The 18,612-nt window shown below is 41.0% G+C and overlaps 1 protein-coding gene across 15 annotated transcripts in view; it reads right to left on the bottom strand.

The window, feature by feature from the left end:
* The window catches only part of LOC130164395 (adhesion G protein-coupled receptor L3-like), a 211,003-nt gene that overhangs the window by 58,352 nt on the left and 134,039 nt on the right, over positions 1-18,612 (bottom strand). For 11 of the 15 annotated variants that reach the window (XM_056369102.1, XM_056369106.1, XM_056369103.1 and 8 more), the window contains 4 exons: positions 10,230-10,583; positions 7,691-7,794; positions 3,924-4,109; positions 1,737-1,775 (listed from right to left, as the gene is read on the bottom strand). In XM_056369102.1, coding sequence (XP_056225077.1) covers positions 1,737-1,775; positions 3,924-4,109; positions 7,691-7,794; positions 10,230-10,583 — 683 coding nt within the window. The remainder of the gene's footprint in view (positions 1-1,736; positions 1,776-3,923; positions 4,110-7,690; positions 7,795-10,229; positions 10,584-18,612) is intronic. The other 4 variants (XM_056369098.1, XM_056369107.1, XM_056369101.1 and 1 more) reach the window with 1 other exon arrangement.

The following is an 18,612-nucleotide window of genomic DNA, read 5'->3' as shown; positions in this document are numbered from 1 at the left end:
AGAAGGATGAAGTCTGAAGTGTACAGGGCCACATTATCTGCTCAGATTGAGCCAAATGCTGCACAGCTGATAGCACGGTGCTTGGACGTACAGATGGATAATGACTCAAAACATACTTCAGAAGCAACCCAAGGGCTTCTCAAAAGGAAAGAAATGGAATATACCTCAATCAACCTGCCTGTCTTCAACCCAATTGAGCTTGCTTTTCACTTACTGCAGGCAAAACTGTGGGCAGAGAGAACCACAAACAACACAACACACAAACAAGGCCCGGCAACGCATTCTCAAGGGAGGAAACCCAGCATCTGGCGATGTCACTGGGCTCCGGTCTTCAGGCAAAAGATTTTCATTCAATCACTAAAAATAATCCTTACATTTATAATTATGTTACTTTGTCTAATAACTTTTAAGCCTCTGAAAATGGAGGGAGTCTTTATTAAAAATGGCTGAAATTCCCCAAAAGGATATTTTTGTAAAATCCCTTGAATTAAAGCTGAAAGTGTACACGTCAATCACATCTCGATGGCTAAGTTTCAAATCCATTGTGGTGGTGCACAGAGGCAAAATTATGTCCCGACCGATCAGGCTTTGGCTACACAGACAATTGACAATCAGTCGTGGCAGATTGTTGGTCTTTCGCCTGCGTTGCACTTGTTAACAATAAACACATATACAGTATATATATAGAATCCCACTCATCTGCACATGTGATAACACTCAACCATATCCACAACATACATTCCACTTGATTGTCATCTGCATAATCACATGACTATACATAACTAAGTGCCTTCTGACACGACCTCAGAGGAATCCAGGCAAAACACATGCTGCTCAACTTGAGTGGCTGCAGAGCATGCACATACAACACAACATCTGGCTCCTAATGCGCAGCTTTATTGGAGCCATCTGTATGGAAGACAGGGATGTCAACTCCTCACCTAGTTCTCTTGTCAAGGTATAAACGATTTTAGAGCGACAGCTAAAATGTCACCCCGGGGATAACAAAATCACTCAGTAGCCCGAGAAACAGCTGAGTGAAGCGAGAGACCTTCCTAAATTGGGACACGTATGTATTATGCATTAGGGAGAATCATAACATGCCATGACTTTGGCTGACTTAGTAGTTAGAAGTTGACTTGCTTGTATAATGAGGTCACTTCTTCTGGCTCTTAAGCAGTCGCTGAGAAATGTAGAAGTGTGTTACATGGCTGAGAGCTTTATTTTTGACTGATGCTATCCACTTATGTGGGTTCTTTCACTGAACAGCAGTGGTGATGTGATGGTTTTGGGGAGTTTTTTTTTTTTTTTTTTTTAAAGTGATTGAGACACTTGAGAAATCCACAATAGATACAAGGCATCTGAAAACATAAAAATTCTCAGCTTCATGCTCAGGCCAAACGTGTTAGAGGGGGAAGAGAATCTCATGACATATCCATGCAGGCGGGAAATGATGACATGTGACTCATAAACCGGTGGGTCTGATGTTATTTACTTGGATGCAATGATACTGATGAAATTTGACCCTTTGATCTAACATTTGCATTACCGGACATCCAGTATATGATATACACATATACTGACTTTGAGACTGTGAGTTTGTGTTTCAATTCTTTGCTGGTTATTTTCACTTCAAAAGGTCAAGTTTCACATTGTACGGTAAAAATGAAAGTGAGACCGAAGTTGCCATGATGAGGGAATGGAGGGTAGTTATGAGGAAAATTTTGTCCAAATACCTGAACATAAAACCGGCAAGAGCGCTCTCTTTTCTGCAGCTGCAACCCAAAGAAAATGCAAGAGTTAGCAAAAGGTCAACAACTCGACAACAGTTCCACTTGAAATACATTTGTGTTGAAGTACAGATTTCATAATGAGAAAAGAAAAAGTTATCTGACTCTAAAAATGTTAGGCACTTACTTTAAATAAATTGTGTGAAAAGCAGTATATACACTAATCATTAGGAAAACAGCAGAGGCTCATGTTAATTAAAATTAAAATGAGACATACAAGACAAGTGGGAATACGCCTATGACTCTCTCAAATGTCAATTCAATGTTATCGTTTTATTTCATTTTTACTTTTCACTTTGTGTGAGAACTCTGGAGAGCAATTTATCATTTAAACCTCTGTTACCACTGAAGGAGAGATAATGCTAGCAACAATTTAGCATGCCTAAAAAGAAAAAAAAAAAAAAAAAAAAAAAGACAGAAAGCTCAAAGATAGCACTGAACTGAGTTCTGAACTGAGTTCTGATTCAAACAGTGTAGCCAACAGAGCTAGTGTGTGGTTTAACAGCCAGGTTCTGGTACCATGCTAAATCCCATGCAGATTAGCTCCAAAGAGTACCATTTCCCCATAAAGGAGCCTCTTGCTCTACATCACAGCCCACTCTCCTGGAAATGGTCCCGTCCGTGCCGTTAGCCAGCTACCCTTTGATCATGAAAACGACACTGATCTCGCCGTTTGCCAACTCAATCCTTTCATTGTCTGCTGGCAGAGAGCACTGTGCTTCGCTATCAAAAAAAAAAAATCTTTAATTCGCTTAGCTCTATGCAGATTGTGTCAAAATGATTGAACTCGGGAGGTAAACATCAGCCACTGCCAGAGCAGAGAGGAAGAGTTTTGTGGGGGCTCTGGTGCTTCCTTGGGAAGAACTCTCACTGGCAAAGGAAGTCGACCGCAAGAGAAAGCTGTAGGGACTTTTTTTTTTTTTAAAAGACATACCATACTGCAAGAATGGAGCGTGTATCAGTGGACAGAGAATTATAAATCAAATGTAAGTTCACGACCTATGGAATAAAATATCCTGGTTTCGGAGGCTGTTTAACTCCCCTCAGCCCAGCTGTTTTTTCCTTCATACCACATCCTGATTTTTACGAGAGGACCTTAAGACTACAACAGCAATCTCGACCACAGCAGTTCCTCTACCTTGAATGCTGTGTTTTATGAGAAACTTTTTTTTTTTTTTTTTCAAGAGGTATTATAAACTCTAGTTGCTCCTCAATGTGAATTTACTCTTCACATTCCCTTCTGAGGCCTTTTGGCCATCTTTATTACTGCCTCCCCTCTCCATTGGAGAAAACTGGCACTAAAATATCAATGGGGACATCTGTGTCTGTTGCGGCAATGAAATAAAAACCGTCCTGAAAAAGCTATCTGAGAACAGGTGTTCTACAAGTGAAGCAGCTCCAGCAAATTAACGACTGACATTTTGAATTTCACCGATGTTTGCTTTTCTGTTGGCTGCTCAGCAGACAGAAAGTATTATTTCAGCTCACTTTGCCTGACTTTGCCTTACTGTGCTCTCCTGTGAATTGGGGAATAAATGCATTGGCTTCAAGTTCATCAAAAATGAAAAACACTGCACTCCCACGGCTTGGATCCAGCCGACTGATCTTCGCCTGTCCCATTAGTAAAAATCAAGTGGTGCATGTGTAGTGCTTTTGACGAACACAACATATGCATAGCATCTTTTAAACTACACCAAAGTAAAAGGGATGGCATAATACATGATATTAGGGGGAAATGTGCTTGAGCTAACCATTGAAAGTGAATGATGCTATGGAGCACAGGAAAATGGTGGTTATCATTTTACCTGACAGCACAGGGCCAAATTGAAGAAATACCAACTGTTCAGCTTGTACCTGGTTGAAGTCTTGAGGTAGGTAGGCCTTCATTTTGGAAAGTCCAAAAGGTTTCAGAGTCAGGATGAAATCATTAACTTACAAAAATGGCACTATTGAATAAAATTGTCCACCTAAAATTCCCTCATTTTGAGTAGTGCGCACAAGAGTGACAGGTCACAATTCCTGCGGGTCATGTTTATCCTGCCTGTTCGCTAGTGAGAATATTCTTTTAAAGCGAGAGGAGAGGTGGATAAAGGGCAGGTTTGATATTTCTTACAAAACTGTTTCTCCCACTACCTTGTTGAGGCTCCGGGCTGCGCTGTCTTTGCCGCCCGGCGTGAGGTTCCTCAGTTGCACGTCGAGGAGATCCACCAGCTGAACCATGGCCTTCACCGTGTAGGTGATGTCCCCCGCCTGAAGATTACTCTTAGTTTGCTCCGCCAACTCCCTGGCAATGACTGCAGCTGTCTCCCCGGCTTTTAGCTGCAAACAAACAAACAAACAAACAAAAAAAAAAAAAAAAACACCATTCAAGATTCATTACTCTACAGCTGAACAAAAACAAGCCACATATCATTATTTCTTTTTACTGTAGCATGCCCTTACTGTATTAATCACAGCCTACACACTGGAAAACATGGCAAAGCATGCCAATTTGCAATGTATAAATATGTAGCCCCTTAAAATAAAATGCAGTTTAGTCTACACATTGTCCTTGAGTGCTGCTGTATTGCACACAATTAATGTGGTGAGATGGTACTCAATATTGTACCCGGAAGCAATTATAAAATCAACTATTGAGGGAATTTCCCCAGATAGCCTTAGACCTTTATGAAACTAATGGGGAGCACTGCAGCATGGGGGGAAGCAGTGTATGTGGTACACAGAGGACAGATGCTTTTGGATATTCATTTTTCCTTATGTTCGAAAGCTTATGTGATTTTTCTTATGTCTTGGGACTTGTTGGAAAAAAATTATGATTATTTTAATGAGCATTTGCTTCTCTTTGTTTTGCAGACCTTTCCTGTTTTGTTTTTTTTTCTCAAACTTTAATTCTCTACCTTTTTCCTTTCCCAAACATTTCCTGTCACACACTTACTGTACCAACATTTTGGAAGTGGAGTAACCTTATTTTGGAAAGTGGCATGTTTTTCTTTTTCTTTTTTTTTTAGCCTTTCCAAAACCCAAAACCTAATATCAGAAAAATAAGAAAATCAATTAAGGAGTGTGCTTGTCTGACATAACAACTGCAATCATGAGCATTTCTGGTGGACTAGCTAAGCAAGCACTACTTCCAAAGCCAAGGAGCACATCATTAGCTGGCTATAATAGCTAATTACTACATTTGTCAGTCATTATTTTTTCTTCTAAACTTAAGATTGAAAACATATTATATTTGAACATCTGAAAAAAGTATGTGTGCTTAGAGGCAAAGTACCGTGATATATCATCAGCCGGTGAGGGTACTGGCATTTTGTTGGAATCTGACAACGTTAGCATCAGTCTGTTAGCATTTTATCACGTATGTAGCCATCAAATCAAGACCCATTTACAGGGTTCTCATTTTAAAATGGGTCAGCTGGAAATATGAACTAATTGTCAGGTGTCATTTCAGTTGACAAAATGAATGGCTGTCAGCTGAAAATGAGACCCCTGCCTTTTGTTATATCTGGAGCATTGTTTAAAAAAAGAATTGTGAAATGCTAATGTAAAGCTAGGAGAGCAGAAAGCTAGACAGGTGTTGCAACAGTAACTAAGGGGAGTGAGGTTGAGTAGGGTCAGTTGTTTGAACCAGAAGTCAAATTTATGATGTCGTTTTGCTGACAATAGCAGGGAAAGTTTACTTTGCTATTTTTTTCAAGGGAGAAACTTCCTTAAATCCAACTTTTGAGTTATAGAGGCATCTTTTTACCGGCTAATGAGACCCACCACAAACCCTGAAAGGTTTGTTCACAAACTTCCTCTTTGTACTTGGCACACTTCTTTATCCTGGTTTTCAAATTACAGTGTACATCCCTACCTTGCATTGTAAAGAGATGCCCCTTAATGTCAGCCACTTTGAGTTTGCCAGACATTTCTCCATCCAACAAAAGAGGATGGAGGATCTCCATCCAACAAAAGAGAAACTTCATTATTTTCAGTGCATATATTTCAGGCCCATATTTTCTTTTTCAAATAATCTGAAATACTTATTGAGGAATAGGCTTCTTGAGATGTATAGCACAGACATGGAGGCCATTTGATAGTCACTGAATCAGACTGATAAGACTCAGACTGCACCGAAACTTTCTTTATGTTGCTTGTCTGCCTCTAACTATAACTAGAAAATGATGTGCTTACTATAATCAGCAAATACCAACGTGACCAAATGCAAAACACCACTTAGGTCTATGTTTTAGTTCAAAGGTCAGTGACCTTCAAGGTTTAACTATTACACTAGGTGCAGCAAGATGAACCTCAATTAATCAGGCCCATCCTGATTTACTCTGACATCACCTGCTATCATTGTTTATTAGTGAAGCCGATTATACTGCTTAGATTGGCCTTCGCAGACGTGTATGTGGGGGAAATGTGTCGTTGGAAGATGTTTTCCTCTGTCTCCTCCCTGCTCTTGTCTCTTAATGAGGGGAGCTGGGGGATGCAGGGTAAATAGCTCTACTTTCCTTTTTTTCCCCTCTCTTTCTGCTTATCTGATGTCTACTGAACCATCTGGTAATGAGCAGTGCCACATACAGGACAGTGGCTCTAGATATAAAATCACCAAGTGCCAGATGGGCTTTCCAGATCTCTGACAGGTTGATCTTCATTAAAATCTTCCTGTCTCTACAGTGACAGCAACACTGCTCAAGTGTGATTTAAAAAAAAAAAAGAAAAAAAAAGGAAGGATTAATAACACTTGTTTAAAAAAATAACGGTTTGCCACTTCTTTCTATAGATTTTAACTGAAAATATTCTACATTACAGTCACACTTACTGTTGAATCCAGGCAACAACATAACAAAAGCAAAACAACCTCTATAGCAAGTTGAGAAAGAACTTTGCTGTATTTAATTTCTGCAAACAACAGCCTGTAGTGGAGGTTTATTACACCGCTCAAATGGTGCTGTGCTGCACAGAAATGCACCTGATAATCTCTCTCCCTTCTATTTTGTTCCCCAACAGCCATTCTCCATCCATATCTGCAAACTGCCGTTTGTTTAATGGGCCGAGCTTTATGCCGTTGAGTAGATCATAAGTGTTATAACATGCGCGCCTCAGGGTCCTATGAGTTTAAGGGAGAACATTTTCAACATTACCTGCAATTCATAACCTGGAACCCTGATCCTCACCAGCAGTTACCTTCTCCTCTTTTGATTTGATTCTATTGCAGATTTAAACATGGGAAGCTTTAGATGGGGCTTTGCATAATGACTTGCCTGCAGAAGAGGAGATACAAATCGTTTGTGCTTGAGAAGTACGGAATGCAAATAACCGCTGTATCATGTCATAGGAGAGAAAGCGGTCTGGATTAGCTGTTAGCCACAGCAGTCCATTAGACTATGGTACTGTGGTATTGGTTTTCATTCCTCCCTCGTCCAACCACACATCCCATACATGCACATGCACACACACACACACACACACACCCACAGAGACACACAAGCATACCCCTTCCATTGAGTAAAGCCTCAGGCTAATCAATGACATTAATTAACCAATTAAGAAGAGACAAAGAACAAAAGACAAAACCCACAAAAACTGAAGTCCTCTGAGTACCACCGATATAAAGTATGCAGCCTTGATTTGCACTGTGAACTCTCCAAATGTCATTTAGTACAGGTTAAAAGGGCACGGTTCTTTTTAAAAAGCCGTCTTGAAGAAATTTACACATCAAAATAACATTTAAAGTCAACGCCAAATCCTCCACGCTATTTTTATGCTTTTTCTATGGTTGTATTCTAAAGAGAAATGTGCGATGATATCTGAATAGCACAAGTACAAAAAGCACTTCTTTAACCAAAGCAACTGTGATGTTACTTTAAATCTTTAACATTTTCTGCCTGTTATATCATGTGTATCAGTACCTTCTGGCTGATGAGGTTGACCCAGGGGGAGGTACAGTTGCTGAAGTCGGGTCCCTGGGGGTCCCAGTATCCCTCTGGACCCACGCACATGTACGAAGCCACGCCTGGAGAGAGAACAAATACAGTTGCCTAATGAAAACGATGCCCTGAAATTTATTAGATGGAACACAACCATGTCAGTAAAGAACACAGCAGCTACAGTGATTTTTGTAGCACGTTTGTGAATGTGTGTGTGTGTGTGTGTTTCTGCAAGTTCACGACAATCAAGTTTACCCTAATTTTTCTTCTGCTTTGTTCCAAATCATAGAGGGATGGACTACAAAATGCAATGTTTGAGGTCTTGGATGATTTATCAAGCCTAATTCATCTGTTTGTCGAGCACTTTTCTTATTTGCAAAACTCGTCCAAATCAAACTGTGACATCCCAAGAAACACAATTCTTAAGTGATTAAATTAATGGATGTAGGACGATGTAATTGGATGGTTTTATCTTCCAGTGACTGGAATGAAGTTGCCTCACTTGAGGCCAGACGAGCCTGCCCAGACAGTGTCTGTATTTAATCATTAAAAGTCAGACGGCGTCTGCATGTGTGTGACAGTTCGAGCCCTGCATGAGAAAGAAAATACACCAAAATAGGTGCCAATTAAGTCTGCCATAGCTGAATTCATCACGAAAGGTCAATTAAGCTGGTTGGAGAGGACTGTCTCTCCTGTCAGAAATGTGTTTTGGTGAGTGAGCGCCTTACAATCTGTTGCATCTGTTATATCTGCTATTTTGCATTGAATTCAATGGATGAAATGTATTCATAAACAAAGAGTGCCTTTGCCTTGTTCTGCCACGTACCTCAAATAACTTGTGTCTATATTTTCCTAGCTGACATCAGCAAGGCTACACGCTGACATTAAATTGCCCTTGCTTGTACTTAGAGGGAGGGTGCGTCGGTGGGTGAGACGACCAGCATTAACAGATATAAATTTTGATTGACATATAATTTCCTTCCCCGGTCCACCTTGGACAGCCTTATGTTTGATGGGTTTATAAGATGAGGGACTCTGCATTTGCTCCTATATTGAGAGGCAGGAGAAGGAGCACGAAGGAGAGAGAGAATCGGAGGGGTGTACGGAGGAGGGATGGAGGGGGGGTGGGGGCAGAATGACAGCGAGAGAAGTGTGGTAGATGGAGGGGGAGCTCGAGGAACTTTCAAAGAGTGGAAGAGGAAGCTCACACAGTCGTGTTCTGCTTGGCAGTGTCGTCTGAAGAGCGATGGCTTTGAAGAGTGCGCCGAGAGGAGGTGGGGTATGTGTTCCTCTTATCTTGCCATATGACGGCTGTTAGTGAGGTCTCGACGGGTGCTGGTGTTGCCCATTAATGAAGCCTGTATGTGTGTGCGTGCGTGAGTCTGTGTGATGATTGATGAAATGAGCTGATTTTTTTTTTAGGCTCCGGGCCAGATTTGAGGGTATGATGTCACTCCCCAATGTAGAGTGACTCAGTCTATAATAATAATAAAAAAAAGAAAAAAAGAAAAAAAAAATTCATGATAAGGAAGCTTCAGTAAGTTCCTTAACAAAAGCACTTTTTACTTATAAATACAATACAAATATAATTACATATCTAATCTGCATTACCTCCTTAAGTGCGTTTGTAATAATGTATTACCGCCACTGAGTTTTTTTTTTGTGTATGCAACAATACTGTCTGACTGCAGAAACCCACAATATAATGGTTTCTAGGTTACATTTAAGCTTTCATTCTTGCCTTCCTATTCGTGTCCTCATTTTCAAGAATGCAGCATGATCTTCAGCCTTATAACATCCGAGCCGTTACTTAAAAAAATTCAAAGTCTATGCTCAGTGGTCAGCTCTCATTATAATATGAACTGCTGCCCGAGATCAGCACTCAGTCTCGCTTTCTGACGTAAAGCTTTTACATCTAAAGCAGCTGACATCCAGTGGTTCCTAATGCACACTCGAGTTCAGTCTCTTAGTATTGAGCCGGAACAACGTATCCAAGAACAAATGGTCTGATGATGCCGGATAAACAAAGCACTACAGCGCTCTCAAAGCACCAAACACAAATATGTTTAGCCACTAATTAATTACAACAATCGCGTCCTGAGAGACAGGAAATAAATATGGACGCGTTGTGCACTAGTTTAGTTACTAGTTTCCATACAGATGCGACGCTAAGCTATCTTAACCCTGCGCCGGTGAGTCAGGAGTAACGTGCGAGGAGGAGAGAGGACAGGAAGCGAGGGGAACCAGTAGCTGCAGGGGGAGTGTTAACATAAACAAAACACACACCAGCGACCAACATCAAGGCGAAGGGGCTCGCAGTAAGCTGTGTCTCCTAACGAGAGTATTGACATCCTCACAGAGGGAAACAACATGTATATTTCACAAGCTGAGGTTTACATTTTTAAACAGAGGCGTGTTTGAGGTTTTGGATGATTTATCAGCTTAGCAGCATGTGACCACACATAATGTCACATGTTGTTTTTGTAGATCTACCGACAAATAAAATGTAAACAGACATTACCTATGGTACCAGGTGGACAGGACATCTTGGCTACCACACCCTGCTTGGTCTTGGGCCAGGAGATGTCCATCATCACCAGGGGATTGCAGTACTCCACCCTGATGTTGGGAAGCTTGGAGGAAGGCGGAGCTCTGTCCTTGTCTCCTGGGAGCAGACCCTCCACCGGCGTCTGGGCCGGGGCGGCCGTTGTCGACGTGGTCCGTGGCCACTGAGCGACGGCGGCTGTCGTGGCCGGCATCTTGGTCGTAGAAGTCCTGGCCGTCGTGGTCGTAATCGCAACCGTGGTGGGTCGAGTGGTGGTCCTGGTCGTCGTGGTCGTCGTGTCCATGTAAACCATTACAGAGGAGGAAGTTTCTAATGGCGAAAAGAAGGGGAAAACAAAGTGAACGTGAAGTATTGTAGGGAAAATGCAGGAGCAAGGAAAAAGAAGATTGAGAGTAAATGTCTTTTCTCTTTTTTTCAGTCACACTTCATTTATGTCTGAGAGGGAAATTTATTTTAGTGCTGGTAAAGAAAAGACGAAGCTTTCGCAGGGGGGTTCTATTCTTCCCTCTTTTTCGTTGTGTCAGTTTAAGAGAAGATAGTTCAAAGAGGATCAATTGGAACTGGCAGGTGTGACTTCAATAGGCACGCATGGTGTCTAGTTTGGGACCCCCGCTAGCTAAGCTAACACACACACTAACCACATATACACACACTTCCAGCTGTGCACTCTAAATGTAGCCATTGACGAGGGCATATCTCTGCGAGTCAATAGCTGAGTGTTGTAGCTACATGCTATTTCTGGGTCAGCCAGGACAAACTGGAATACCTATTTCATGGATGTGAGTCCTCCCTGTGGTAGCACTCCAGGAGGTGCTTACTAATGACGCTGTTTACCTGAGCTGTTGGGGACAAGGGCTATCAGAACACGCACGCACGCGCACCGACATGCACCGGCTCGGTAATCCTTTTCTTCCCACTAAAATGCACATACAGCTGTCGCACGCACCGCCATCAATCATCCAATCTACTCATCCGATTCTGTCTCCTTTATACTCCCTCCCTTGTGTCCCTGATTGGAAAATAGGGCCCCCCAAATTAAATTAGTTACAGGCTTTTTAAGAATGTGCGGACTCGGTTAAATCACAGAGGGTCAGAGAACACACAGAGAGGTCATGCTTCATAAAATGTCTTCAGAGAGCGGGAAGAGGAAAGGCTTTTTCTTTTAAAAATGTGTATCTTTATTTAGAAACATTGCTCGAAATCACTAACTGCACAATTATTCTTGCACAGATTCCTTAATATGCTATCCTGCCATTTCTATATGTCATTTTTACTACGTGTAGTTTGGAAGAAAGCAGCATGCTGTAGACCTTTTAAATAAGTTCCCATGAGAGAGTACTTTCTCACACACACACACACACACACACACACACACACACACACACACACACACACACACACACACACACACACACACACACACACATTCTGGGCCTTCACAAAAATGCAATTTGGGATGCCGTTTCCGCCTAATGCAGAGATACAATCAAAATGACAGAAGTGACAAATGGTCCCAGTCTTTGCATGAAAGGGGAGCAAAACAAAATTTAATGAGGGTCGATTTTAGGTTGGCAGGTGTAATGGACGTCACACATCTAGAGTGCTTAGATAATAGACATCACCGCTGAAATCCAGCTCACTGAGATTCAATTTGCAATCGGACCATTTCTCTGAATGGTTGAATTCGAAAAGGCTGAAACAAGACGCCATAAATTAGTGCCATTGTTTGGGAATGGCACAGACGCCCAGAGGCTGTAATGACACCAACCACATCACTATCAGCAGTCGATGCATTCAATGCTTAACAGCATTCAACAACAGTCAAGGTTGATTAAATAGGTTGCATGCCGCAGTGAGAGTTCCAGGCTGATTGAGTATTTGTTTTCTCTCGCTAACAAAAGGAGTTTGTCATGTTTTTTAAGATCCGCAGGTATCTTGGACACTCCTGTGGAGCCACTCCATCAGTAAAGTGGAACTATAACAACAATCTCATTGAACTGCAATCCGAGCGAAAGGCACACAGAGCCTTTTTTACTCTCAACTACCTGGTAATGCAGGCTGTATAATTTTCTCTCACAGACAGGAACAAAAAAAAAAAAAAAAACAGCCCAGAATACAGAAGCAAAAGTGAAGAGGAAATAAATTGAAAAAAAACTTGCTGTGACACGATTGTATACAGATGCGAACACTTAGATAAGCCAGCACAAAAGCATGCTCCTCCCATGCACACACACTGGCAGCCACACACTCATACACAAACCCTCATCAACCAACATAAGCTGACACTGCCACCCATCAACTGGGCTTTAAAAAAAAAAAAAAAAAAAAAAATCACATGAATGCTCAAATAGGTATTTAACATTTCCAACAGCCAGTAAGACATCAGCATTTACATTCTATAACCACTATTAGACATCATCATCAATCTGCGCCACGGCAGCCCAGTAGACTGTAATGATCATGGAAACAGGAGCGAGAAATATCTTCAAGGACACCAGTCTATTTATTAGATCGTTTATGAAAGCGCTTATTTATGCATCTGTGTGTGAAGAGAAGTGATGATAATCCCAAATATGTCACACACACCAACTCTTGGTAAAGCGAAGTGGCATCAATTTCAGGATAATTGAAATCCTGGGGTGGTGCTTAAACTGCATATAGTAAAGGAGACCATTAAAGTACCTCATGGAAATCTGATCATGGAAATTCCCTGCTCATATTGGGGTCAGTAAAGGTCACGGTGCACAGGCTCAGATAAACTAGTGGCTAAAAAGGTGTGCAGATGGGCCTATTAGGATAAGGGAATTATTGTAGTGGTCAGCGTGGCTGATACAGGGGCGATTGTGCCTGTGACTGATTTTTTTGCTGAGGGAGTTTGTTGCTGTAGCTGCACGATAATGCAGACTGATGTAAGTAAGTAAACGATTCAGGGACATGTGATGCAGCGGTTTTATAGGAAGGACCATGATGAATGACAGAAGACACCAGGTTAGATATTGGGCTTTAAAGCATTTCAATAACAAATATCAGTGTTATCCATTAGCTTAATAGATTTAAAGCAAGATTTTTTAACATTTGAAAGACAAAATAGCACACTCCTCCTCATAGAGGCCAAACGTTATCTTCAGAAGAAACAATGCAACAATATATTGCTCAATTCCCTCATGGGTTTTCTTTTTCTTTAATACAGCTTTACTTTGTCTGGTATGAGCAATAGCTTATGGTGGCTAATGTTAGCTAATGTTAGCAAACATAAACAGATTTTGCTGTGTACAATAACTCATATTTCTGAATTAGATTGTTAACTTTGTGAATCTTCTCTTCTTGTGCGTCTGTTGTGTCAATGTTTTACCACAAGCTAAGAAGTAAACACACTGTACCCTACCAGGAGACATATATATATATTGCTTCTGGACCCATTCCACTGCTCAGCAGTGAGTCAGCAAAGTGGCCTCAATTGGTAACTATAGAATAATCACAAATAACTGAATTGCCCTTTAGTTTCCATAGATTGCTTTAAATCAAGTGCTTTAAAGACACCGCTATTAGGTGACCTGACCGATGCCGCGCGCACATCATATTGTTCAGCCCATAATTACCAGCAGCTGAGTTGGAAAAAATATTCTAGTCAGGCTCCAAGGGAAATGAACCATAGAATAGTCAACAAACCAGTGAATATGATTGATTCAGCTAGTTTTATAAGAAGCTATAAACATTCTGGATGTATCTGGTTACACTCATATCAAATAAATAACACAGCTAAAGTAGCTAATTTAGGTTATTTAAATGATGTGACAACAATGCTAGCAGTAGCAATAGCTAGCAGTGACAACCAGACCAGCAGAAGGACTTACAATCTTTGAATTATATTGCCAAGAAGAATTAAGAGGACAGCTTCCTGGTTTCCCTGTTCTTCCTACATTGTGTGAATGAGCCAAAGAAGCTGTGACATGGTAAAATATGGTGCAACAATAGCACATCCAGAGAGGAGTCATCGCCCGTTACTGTGGCAGATCAATAACTAGCTGTCATAGTCTCTCTTTTGTTTACCTATCTCTTTTAAATAATAATGATAAAAGTTATCATATCACCTCCTTCAATGCTGGAGCTAATATGACCTTACAGAGAAATATAGCATGAGGAAATCACCATCACAGCATGGGTTCAATTCAAAGTCACTGGGAAGCCATGTCTTGAATGTAATTCCATACTTCCAGATGATCCCATTAAGCCCACTGTTAAATTATTTTTCAGAATGTTCTGTCTACACACAGTGTGTTATGCCTTCAAACACTCACACACACACACACACACACACACACAAAGAGACAGAGAGCAGAGGTGGAAAAGAAGAAAGTGTCCTTGAGCAAACATGTATATCTTTTCCATGAGATGGTCACAAAAAAAAAGAAGAAGAAGAAGAAGGAGGAAAAAAAAAAGGAAAGCCAGCAGCAGACAGCAGTCACAGTCTGCAGGCACTATCGCCTTGGAGACAACACAAGGACATTTTGTTTTGCTTTGCTAGCTTTCCCATTCTATCCAAAAGGATGAGGAGAGAGAGAGAGAGAGAGAGAGAGAGAAAACTGATCTCAAGAGCACCAACGAGGTGAACGAGTTTTTGGTATGTTCGGAGGGACTCGTCAGTGACCTTACAGGAATATTTGAATGCCTGAAGCATTTTTGGTTGTGAGTTTTATAATAGTTGGGCTAAAGAAACAGTAACAAAACTATATACGACATTGTGTTTACGAATTTCTTATTTCAATATCTACTAAAGACATACAACCTCTTTGCAGTATATTTAATTAGAACTGTGTTTTTTGATATTGCCTGATGTATACAAGGCAAAGTTTAAGAATACAGCTCAATTAAATGACCTCAAACCTCAAAGCAATTCATCTTTTATATAGTTAAGATTCAATGCAGTTTCAAAGGCAACACAAACATCATAAAAATTAATAATACTAATAGTCAGCTATCAGCTATTCACGATTCTTAAGCCAAGGGGCTTAAGAACGATCCTGCACCTAAACAGGCGACCGTTTCATTCATAAAAGACAGAGGCAAACTTCTTGCAGCTTCCTCTCATTGAAACACCAACTCCACTCATCATTTACACTCCGCTTCTATTACACAAAATCCCCTTCACCAAACGCATGAAGTCTGTTTCCACCACACACAGAGCTTTGTGATTCATTTCAAAGCATTCGTTTCAAACTAATTAGCCTCTCTCTCTGTATCCCAGGGCTCGTGGCTTCCACAATTAGATAAGCCCGTTCTACTTCGCTCCAGGAAAAAAAAAACCTGCTACGCTATTATGAAATGAATCCGGTTTATATGGCTTGCCATTTCCGCACCGAGAGCGGGTTCGTCGGCTCTGAGAAACTTCTGCAGACTCGAGATCAAAAGAGGTGGAAAGGGCTTTCGGGGGTAAAAATGAAACGAGCATCAGACAGTAAAGTGACTCTTCCAGCCTTGTGCTGAACCCAATTACCTCCTAATTTTAGTATTTGAACCTTTATGCATGGTTACATCTTTAGTAGGCATTTTCACAGACTGTAGAAAATATTGGACAGTCTGTGTGTGATGTCACCCATTTGCTTTCTACGAGGCTGTTTAAAGGCTGCAAAATGGGATTTCTGGGAGCTGGGACATGTATTTTTAGACTGAAGTGTACTTGAAGCCCAAATCCATGATCATGACTGTTAATGGGTCCCTCAGAAATAAATCACAACCATATATATGGCTGTTTGAACTGAGCGTGCTGCTTTCACTTCGTAACTCAGTCTACTTCTCTTACACATTTCCAATTAAAGTCTCAAATTACCATTTATAACCGTAATTATAGATTCATGTTGGTTTGGTGCAATCTGCAAAATTTAAAGTCTTTATTACACAAGAGGTTATAATACGCAGTGTGAGCAGTGCCATGTCTTCAGGGCAGACTACAGTGAGTCGCTATCAGAAAGTGATGTGCTGAGGCTAGCTAGTTAGCATGCTAACTTCAGCAGAAGAAAATATGTGACAGAGAGAAGAGTTAACATTTTGAGTCGCTTGTTGTGTTGTATTCGAAAACAAGTGTCACAACACAGTGTTACAACGTTGCATTATGGGCTGTTTGATTTTTGAACAGATTAAACCAGATGAATATAAGAGGTTTTTTTCCGTCAGCTTTAGAGTTGCTGGTAGATGTCTTTTGGTATCTTCCAGCAGAGCAAGGCTAACATTTTCTTCCCATTTGCAGTCCTTATGCTACGCTAAGCTAACCGGCTGCTTACGTTGGCTGCACAGATATGAGAGGGGTATTGATCTCCTGCTCTAACTCTTGACAAGAAAGCAAATAAGTGTATTTTCCGCAATATTGAACTGATATATATGTAATACGATATTAATTCCTGACAAGTGAAAACAAGCTGGGAGCATCTCTTGACATCTTTGCTATAAAAATGAACCTTGAACCAAATCATCTGTCAGGCCGCCAGTAATTACCGATATTACAAAATGTCATGGTGAGAAGCTCAAAAGCTTAGGAGAGTGTGAGAGTATGACTGAGTATGACAGAAGGAAGAATTAGCAGCGCTTTAACAACAAGTTGGGGTTTATATTTTATGTAGGGAAAAACCCATGCAACAGGACTAGTCTGATAAAGTATTTCTTATTTCAAGTGCATCTTATAATGAGGATCATTTCATATTTGGGCCAATATGGAAATTTGACAAATTTGAGCTAAACGATAAAAGATGTGTCCCAGTGGAACAGTTAGGAAACAAAAGCAAAGAGAACTGGAGAAAAAAAAAAAAAAATCTATTCAGGCTCAGCATCTATTTTAAGCCATCAGTGCTCGCTTCATAATGGCATGATTCACTCCCAATGTTATCAGTTTGTCCAATGTTTATGTCATATGATCCCATCAAAAACGCTACACGTGTCCTCGTGTGCTGAGAAGAATGGTCGGAAAATAAAATGATGATAAAGGTCCTGTCATTTAATGGAGCCTTTTGTGGTAGGCCCACAAATCCATCAGAGAATGCAACAGGGATGTGTGTGTGTCTGTGTGTGTGTGTCTGTGTGTGTGTGTGGGGTTGGTGGTGGATTGGACTGGAGGCACGGTAAATTATGCAGCCAGACATCCGGTAATGCTTCGATATCATCTGACATGATGAGAACCGTAATGGATGGGAGCTATGCATTGTTTGGCAATTAATTTCTCATTCCCAGGCTCTCTTCCCGGGACTTGAGAGGGCATCTATGGAGGTCACACAGCGCTGGGAGAGGCGTTTGCACCGGGCTGATATGTATGCACACATGGACACAAGCCCGCAGAGACACTCGCTGTGTGTTTGAGTTAAACGACAGAGGAGACGTGAGCTGCGTCTGCCTGCACGTGCACTACACTGAAGTACTGTGGGCTAAATTCAGAAACACACAGATGTGCTGAAAATGCTCACAAAAGACACAAAAACACAAGTGCTATTGTTCCCTTAATGTGCTGCATGCATATTCGCTCATCTGCATTTGCTAAAGAGGATTTTGTTCATTTGATTTTTATATATTTATTTTCGCACGCTCTCAAATAGTCTCAAAACCCTAAATCATGTCATGGATCTAAAAATCTATGGAATTAATACAGTACAGTATTGATTGCATTACAATCCATATTGAGTAACATCTTTTCTGATTGAAAATGAGGAATGTCGGACTGGTTTATATTCAGACTTGCGTGGGTCAGGCTATTGAAAGATCAAACATCGTCAAACTTACCAGGAAAAGGAGGACAGGGGAGTGCGAGCACATGAGCAGAGGGGATTTCAGACTCACTAAGAGGAAAGGCACACTCCTCCAAGGCCTCACCGTTTGCCAAAAAAACCTCGAGTCAGGCTTTTCAAAAGACTGTCAACCAACAGTAGAATGGGCCAAAATGGATAAGGCAAAGCTGTGCAGAGGAACTCTGACACTGGTGATAAAGAGAGTTAAAGATGCTTCAGAGGCCTCCAATCAGATTTACTCGGCTGATTGGCCAAAATAAATCACTTTGAGCTTGTGTGCCACCAAGCCTGTTAAATTTAATGTGGCAATTTTGGGGGCTTGAGAGAAACCAGTAGCCACACACACACACACACATGCACACATGCGCACACACACATCAGGAGTAGCGAAAGAGCAGAGGGGAGGAGAGGATCCCACGCAATACAGTTTGACTCCTGTTTCAGACAGGTTTTTTTTTGTTGTTGTTGTTTGTATGTTGTTTTTATTTCTTTTTGCTTCCGAGTTGAATGATTTGACATTCATCAAGTGAAAAAACTTTTGAAACCACTGCCAAACACGGGCTCAGATCACA

Source organism: Seriola aureovittata, chromosome 23 (genome assembly GCF_021018895.1).
Source record: "Seriola aureovittata isolate HTS-2021-v1 ecotype China chromosome 23, ASM2101889v1, whole genome shotgun sequence".
Taxonomy (NCBI): domain Eukaryota; kingdom Metazoa; phylum Chordata; class Actinopteri; order Carangiformes; family Carangidae; genus Seriola; species Seriola aureovittata.
The sequence above is the reverse complement of the archived record's forward strand: the minus strand, read 5'-3'. Positions and strand labels throughout refer to the sequence as shown.